The 8480-nt window shown below is 41.9% G+C and overlaps 1 protein-coding gene across 1 annotated transcript; it reads left to right on the forward strand.

The window, feature by feature from the left end:
- Positions 1-1480: 1480 nt before the first annotated feature.
- Positions 1481-5681, forward strand: LOC131693192 (uncharacterized protein K02A2.6-like). The gene is made up of 2 exons (XM_058980824.1): positions 1481-1634; positions 2050-5681. Exons 1-2 carry the CDS (start codon positions 1481-1483, stop codon positions 5679-5681), a joined length of 3786 nt encoding a protein of 1261 aa, XP_058836807.1.
- Positions 5682-8480: the final 2799 nt, after the last annotated feature.

Below are 8480 nucleotides of genomic sequence, written 5' to 3' on the forward strand. Positions count from 1 at the left end.
TTTTCATCTTAGTTAATCTCAATGACCTCAACTGGGATTAAACCTAGATACGCTGGAGTGATCAGTCTGGCTTACTAAATAACCACAGGCAATATGGAATACGAAGAATTTTTGTCAGAGTTGAAAATATTCAAATTCATTGAATTCATATTCAGCCGCATTCATTTTCAATATTCAGTAACGCAGCTGAAAACGCCAAACGAGCAAACCACCCATTCATCCATGCTGATTTTCATTCATCTCCGATTGCTACACGAGGCGACCGTGCAGCAACGATTCAAACGCATCAAAGTAGGCCCTGGCACAATGTAATGATGATTGTTGTTTCAAATGCTTTACCGGCATTTGAAAACATTTTTTTCCTAGATAATTAGTGAAATGAATATATTGTACGATATTCAAGTGAATGAATAAGATGGATAGTTGAATGAATATTTTTTCTATTCACAGCGAGTCGCAACAGTTTAATGTTCAGCCGTCAAAAAAGAGCTTCGATTATTATTTTTAACTCTGGTCTAGACAACGTTTAAATGGTGAACGGTAAACCGACCCAACTTCATCATTTCTCATTGGCCAAGGCTTTCTTCATTTTCAAACAACGTCACACGACTCCCAAATTTTTACACAATCTTTTTAACAAGATTCTTAATATTCAAAGAAATTGGATTGGGAAGGAATGTTAGTTCAACACTTGTGACTTTTATGACCGAGGAATTCTCTGCATCATCCATAAGTGTTGCAGAATAGGATTGGTGTTAGAAGGTAGGGAAATGAATCAGGATATATCTTGGTAGATATTGAGATTTAGCTAAGTACTCACGCGCTTTGTCTTTTCATTTTAGATCAAAGTTTTCAGGTGCGCGACCCCCAGTAAAACTACAAATGCCGTTCGAATAGGCATTTGAATAATTATTCTTCCGCGGAGCGTTTCTTAAAAGGATAAAGCTGCGTGAAATATAAAAGAGGTACTATTCATCTATAGACAATATAATCTTTGAAATATGTACGAAAGTAGCTTGCGATCAATTTTCGAGAATTCGAAACGAGCAATTTGAACTCCGAATAGCCGGCCATCGGGAGTATAGCTTCTTATTAACACTTCAATGATCAATAAATCAATGATCGTAATAAATTTAATAAACACAACGAAGAGGGCTCTTGATCCATCGGCGGCCCAGAAGAAGAATGTGTTATGTATGAACCTTATGGAATACGATACACTTTTTAGTTCAGTGTAATATAATACCGCGGTTTCACCAGACAGCTGAAAAAAGCGAAATTCCACGCGTCTCGCGTTCTTATAAATATAATTAAGTTTTTTTAATCGAATAAACTTTTGATGAATGTAATCGAATAAAATTTAATCGGTCGTTCACCCACATACACGACAATTTTGGTGTCAGAAGTGGGATCGGTTACTATTCGTCGCGCGATTGATATTTGAGGTTACGTTTGTACGGAACACGCATTCTTTCGAAGAATGGCTCAACCAAACGTTGAAATTATGGAGACGCTTTCCGCAATGATCGCGGAAGCTCTCAAAACGTCTATCGGAAGTGCCGTCGCACAAGTAAACGCCGGTCACCATAATCCAGTCGAAGATGCTGCTCCTACGCCGAGAATTCCGTCATTCAGTATGTCCGAGTATCGCCCATTAGAGGGAACATCCGTTGCTGACTACTTCGATAGATTTGAATGGGCACTCCAACTGAGTCACATACCTGTACCACAGTATTCGAATTATGCCAGAGTTCACATGGGTGCAGAGTTGAACAACGCCTTGAAATTTTTGGTGAGCCCTCGCAATCCAGCAGACATTAGTTACCAAGTTTTACGTAATGCGCTCATTAACCATTTCGATCGGACCAGAAATAAATTCGTGGAGGGCATCAAATTTAGACACATAGTTCAGCAAAAAGGAGAATCGGTCGCACAGTTCGTCTTACGCTTGAAGCAAGGTTCAGCCTACTGCGACTATGGGGAGTTTTTGGACCGGATGCTGATTGAACAACTCTTGCACGGACTTGAGGCACGAGATATGTGTGATAGCCAAGAAACCGGAAACGTTCAATGACGCATATGGGATCGCGCATACCCTGGAAGCGACCCGCAACACGGCACGGGAAGTGAACGCTGGCCCATCTCATTTCGAGGAAACGAACAAACTGGGGTACGAAAATCTGAAAACAAAAACGAAGTCGAGCTACAAGCAGTCAAGAGACACGTCAGGTGAAAATCAACGGAACAGCAGTTTTCAGAACAGTGGAGGAGGTCCCTGTAATGGCTGCGGAGGTCAGCATTTACGAATCTATTGCCGCTTTCGCGACATAAGATGCCACAACTGCGACAAAAAAGGACACATTGCGAAAGTGTGTAGATCAAAATCAAAAAATTCCTCAACCGACCAAGTGCAGTCCCAAGAGCCCAGTTCCGAAATCGATCTAGTGACGACGCAGGTCAACGATATTATTTCTTCTGGAAAAAAGATGATTGACGTTAAAATCGATGGTCGCCCTCTGCAGATGGAACTAGATACCGGAGCACCGTGTGGAATTATTGCAGAATCCAGATTGCGAGCCATTAAGCCGAAGTTATCGCTGCAGAAAACCGACAGACAGTTCTCTAGCTACACTGGGCATCGTATTGATTGTCTTGGTCGTATTGCTGTAAATGTATCCGTAGGAACAACAACACGCAGGCTGAACCTATATGTAGTTTCCGGAGAGTCTGACTCGTTGTTTGGACGGGAATGGATTTCTCACTTCGCCGATCAGATTAATCTAAACCGAATCTTCACTTCAGAGGCGTCTATTAACTCGATTACGTGTACCGAACTTTCCTCGGATCAAGCAGCCCAGCTATCAAGTACGTTGGACAACTTCAATGACATCTTCAGTGACATTCCAGGGAAATTGGTAGGCCCTCCAGCTAAAGTACATCTTAAACCAGGAGTAAATCCAGTCTTCGCTAAGGCACACGACGTACCACTTGCTTTACGTGATCGTTATGCAGCAGAAATCGATAAGAAAATTGTCTCTGGATTCTACAAAAAAGTAGACTATTCTGAGTGGTCGTCGCCGACACATATCGTCGTCAAAAACAACGGAAATCTGCGCATCACTGGTAACTACAAACCAACCGTAAATCCAAGGATGATTATAGACGAACATCCCATCCCAAAAATCGACGCAATTTTTAACAAAATGAAAGGAGCAACCTTATTCTGTCACTTGGACGTAACTGACGTATATACACATCTTCCGATTGACGAAGAGTTCCGTCATGTTCTGACGCTTAATACTACAACACATGGATTAATTCGTCCTACGAGAGCTGTATATGGAGCTGCAAATATACCTGCCATATGGCAGCGTCGAATGGAAACGCTGCTTCAAGGTTTGGGAAACGTCGTCAGCTTCTACGATGACATAATCGTATTGGCGGAAAACTTTCAAAGCCTTCTTCTAGCCCTTACAGAAACAATGGACAGATTGAAACTGAACGGGCTGCGGCTTAACCGATCGAAATGCGTGTTTGCTGTACCGTCCCTCGAGTGCTTGGGTCATAAAATCGATCGCCATGGACTACATAAATCGGATAAACATATCGAAGCGATTCGTGATGCACCACTTCCAGCTAACAAAGAAGAACTTCAACTTTTCTTAGGTAAGGCTACCTATTATAGCTCATTTATCCCAAATCTTTCCTCTAGAGCAAGAAGCTTGCGAGATTTACTTCTTGCCGATACATTCAAATGGACTTCTGAAGCTGAAAAAGCGTACTTGGATTTGAAAGCAGTTCTTATTTCTCCACAAGTGTTAATGCAGTATGACCCAACGTTGCCGTTAATTCTAGCCACAGACGCCAGCAAAACCGGTTTAGGCGCCGTGTTGTCACACCAGTTGAGCAACGGAATGGAACGTCCAATAGCGTATGCAAGCACAACTATGTCCAGTACAGAGCAACGATACCCACAGATCGACAAGGAGGCACTTGCCATTGTTTGGGCCGTCAAAAAGTTTTTCTATTATCTTTACGCCCGTAAGTTCACACTGATTACGGATCACAAGCCCCTTGCGCAAATTCTGCACCCCGAAAAAACTCTTCCTACGCTCTGTATCAGTCGCATGGCAAATTACGCAGATTATCTGGCACACTTCAACTTCAACGTCGTACACAAACCAACAAACCAGAACACCAACGCCGACTACTGTTCCCGACTACCAAATAGTCCTGCAAAATCAAATGTCAACAGCTTGTTCCTTAACGAGGGAAGGAATATCGAGGACGAGTTTGATCAATTCGCACTAAATACTATACAACAACTACCAGTACGAGCTGAGCATATAGCACGAGAAACACGGAAGGATATTCATCTAGGAAAATTGGTACAAGATTTGGAATCAGGGCGCGACCTTGCGCAGTTAGGACACAAGGCTCCGAAGGCGAAATATACGTTAGCAGCAAACTGTCTACTATTTGAACACAGAGTAGTAATACCGCCTATTCTTCGTCAAGCAGTTCTGAATGATCTGCATATAGCACACATGGGGGTCGTCAAAATGAAGGGTCTTGCACGATCTTTCGTCTATTGGCCAGGAATTGATTTGGACATCGAGCGAACGGCCAAATCCTGCAACGACTGCGCTCGCAATGCTGCTGTCCCACCCAAGTTCAATACCCACCATTGGGAATACCCGAGCGGTCCATGGGAGCGCATACACATTGACTACGCAGGTCCCGTGGCGGATACAATGCTGTTAATAATCGTCGATGCGTATAGTAAGTGGTTCGAAGTTAAAATCACAACTTCAACAACAACGGCAGCCACTATAAATATCCTTGATGAACTGTTCACGACGTACGGAGCACCAATTACACTAGTATCCGACAACGGTCCACAATTTACCGCTTCAGAATTCAAATCTTTCTTGCAAAGGAGTGGAGTAAAATATCACAAACTTTCGGCACCTTATCACCCAGCGACGAACGGGCAAGCAGAACGGTACGTTCAAACGGTGAAACATGCGCTGAAAGCAATGGGAACCACAAAAAGTACACTGAGGACGGATATCAACGAGTTTCTGCGTCAGTACCGAAAGGCTCCACACACCGAGACCGGAGAATCGCCTGCAAAACTGTTTTTAGGCCGAAACATTCGAACACGGTTGGATTTGGTCAGACCGCAGAATATCAACGCTAAAATTTCGGAAAAACAACGAGCAGCTTTCGATTCAAAGTTCCGCTTGTTTAGTCCGGGAGACCAAGTTTACTTTCTTTCTGGAAACACTAGAATGGACAAGTGGATTCCGGGAGTTATTTCTAATCGCTTGGGAGATCTTCACTACGAAATCCTTTACAAAACGAAAACATTTAAACGTCACATCGATCAAATACAGAGTTTCATCAGCAACGAGTCCACACCACAGGGCATATCATGCGGAGCAAGTAGAGTCGATAATAGAGGTGAGATACAGCGACGAGTGCGTTTCTATGGGAACATTATGACGTCACCAGTTCCATCATCGAGTTCGGTACCAGATTCTTCAGTTTCGCTCGAGTCAACAAATGAACGATTTTCGACGCCATGTAGCAGCCCAAATCAACATAGAGAAGACTATGAGCCTGTACTACGCCGCTCAGATAGATTACGTCGCCCGCCGCTTAGGTTTTCTCCGTAGGAGGGAAGAAATGTTATGTATGAACCTTATGGAATACGATACACTTTTTAGTTCAGTGTAATATAATACCGCGGTTTCACCAGACAGCTGAAAAAAGCGAAATCAGTTCCACGCGTCTCGCGTTCTTATAAATATAATTAAGTTTTTTTAATCGAATAAACTTTTGATGAATGTAATCGAATAAAATTTAATCGGTCGTTCACCCACATACACGACAGAATGGATGGCGAAGAGCAATACTGGCAAAAACCGGCTACCCCATAGGGACCATTCATAAATTACGTAACGCGTTTAGGGGGAGGGGGGTACGAGAAGTTGTGACATGTCTATAGTACCAATTAGTAGCAAAAATGCGAATTATTTTTCTCAATACAGAATGGATAAACGCTATGATACAAAAACCTTAAGGTCCAGGTCCAGGTTAAGTCTTCGGTACGGAGCAATACCTTGAACTAGGAACTCCTAAGTCCTAGCATGTTGTAGGTCGCCTCTTACGACATGGGTCCCAATGGTTCTATTCTTGGCTAAATTAGTGTAAAAAAAATTAGCCCGCCGCACACCACGCGGCTTCGTAAAATCTTACCTAATCCGTTTATTACTCAAGATTAAGCTTTTGAAAATATCATCTAAGAAAGTGCAGTGCGACGACTGTAACAAGTGGTATCATTACAGCTGTGTACATGTAGATGAAGGGATAGCTGATTACGACTGGTGCTGTGACGAATGCGTGACGAAAAAGTCCCAGTCAGCGGGAACTTCAACACCAGTCTCGCAAATGAATCACTGACGGTCGCGCCTACAACTAAAGCTGCTAATGTTGGTGATCACGCTCTATCCGCCACCGGGGCACAGGGCCAACGCCACAATGTACGGATATTAGTGACAATGTAAGACAACGTCAAGAAATCGAAGAATTACGCTGCGTACCACTTTTGCGCATCAGATCAATATGCTAGAAGAGCAGAAAAACACAACGATGAACGAGCGAATCTGCAAACTCCAAGAACTATATTGATTTTGTTGGCTATTTTCGGCAAATTTGAGACTAAGAGAAAGCAATGAAAATGAAAGACGTATAGGTATTCTAGAGCGAATCAGTTATAAACTTAGAACGGAAAACTAGGACTAGGCAGGCTCATATGGACAAGATCGAAAGGAAGTTCCGTTCTAAGTTTGTAACTTAGAACTTAGAAGTTTTCCGTTCTAAGTTTATAACTGATTCGCTCTAGAATACCTATACGTACGCTGACCAACTGTGGGTTAGGAAAAATCCGTACACATTTCATCTCAAAATTGAAAACACAAAAGTTGACGAACTGAAATTTCTTGCCATGCAGGAAGGTTCTTAGAAACTATATGGGTTTCTGTAGAAAAGAAGATACTCCGATCGAAATAAACCTACGAAATTACAATAGACTGTTATGTTGCTTAGAACATTGGATTCAAAATGATTAGGTTTCGAATTTAAATATCCACGAGCATCCAACCCCGGAATTATGAAATTTGATTACGATTCAAATGCAGAGACCAAATACCTGAAATGCTTGATGATTTTTTTTTTTTCAAATTTGAATCTTGTAATAAAGAGGATGTATTTACTTCAAATTCACAAAATCAGCTGTGCGTATTAACAGAGTGCTATACAAATCGACGGATTACAAGTGAAATGTAAAAAGGGTATTTTGCGTTTCGAATTCATCTCATCAGTAAATGCCACCGTATTAGCACCGGTTAGACCCCAAGTCCGAAAAATCATAAGTGAAGTCGAAGAATCAAGCACAAAATCTCTGGTTTGCTAGTAAAAAGTGCACGCGACTTGGTATGGTACATGGAAATCCTTTTTCATAGCGGGACTCCACCATAGGTGGGTCTTCTTTCTTACATCTGGCCATTACAAATCACAGATGTGGATTCGTCCTCTTTGGCATTTTCATTCTAACTGAAAACTCTGCCTTTTGATTTGGAGTTAATACACACAGTTTCTGCGGTTTTGCAGTTGCCGTTATTACTTGAACAACTGTCACAAAGTTGGCAACCATTTGTGGATCAGGCGGCAGTATTGAAGACTGTGCTATTGATTGTCGGAGATGAGTTTTTCTTAGCGACAGCTGTCTACGGTTTATGATAGTGAGCCGTTTCATCATAGAATGAAGATGTAGGAATCTGCAAGCCGCAATCTTACCGCGTAATCACCATTGAAATACACTCAGGTTTTTTTTTACGCGGGGGATACGAGCCGCGTAAATGAAAACCGCGTAAATGAAAACCGCGTAAATTTCAAAATCCGCGTAAATGAAAACCGCGTAAATTTCAAAATCCGCGTAAATGAAAACCGCGTAAATTTCAAAATCCGCGTAAATGAAGACCACTTAAATTTAAGAATCCGCGATAAAGGGGACCTCATTGATGTATACCGCGTAAATTCCAAAATCCGCGTACATGAAAACCGCGTAAATTTCAAAAACCGCGTAAATGAAAACCGCGTAAATTTCAAAATCCGCGTAAATGAAAACCGCGTAAATTTCAAAATCCGCGTAAATGAAAACCGCGTAAATTTCAAAATCTGCGTAAAAAAAACCGCGTAAAAAAATACCGCGCAAAAAAAACCGCGTAAAAAAAAACTTGAGTGTATCTAGGAATAATTAGTTTTTTCTATGTATCCTTTGTAACCGATTCCACTTTTCTATACAGCTACACTTTTAAAGGCCGTATCGCAAGTTCGGACCCATTTGAAATCACCCTGGGTTGCTGGGGACCCCCACGGACAAACATCGACTTTGTATGCTATCAATGTATTAC

Source organism: Topomyia yanbarensis, chromosome 3, assembly GCF_030247195.1.
Source record: "Topomyia yanbarensis strain Yona2022 chromosome 3, ASM3024719v1, whole genome shotgun sequence".
Lineage (NCBI taxonomy): Eukaryota > Metazoa > Arthropoda > Insecta > Diptera > Culicidae > Topomyia > Topomyia yanbarensis.

Coding starts and splice junctions, on each gene's coding strand:
- LOC131693192 (XM_058980824.1), top strand. CDS start 1,481: ATGGCTCAACCAAACGTTGAAATTATGGAGACGCTTTCCGCAATGATC. Junction 1,635..2,049: donor GCCGAGAATTCCGTCATTCA/GTATGTCCGAGT, acceptor TATGTGTGATAG/CCAAGAAACCGGAAACGTTC.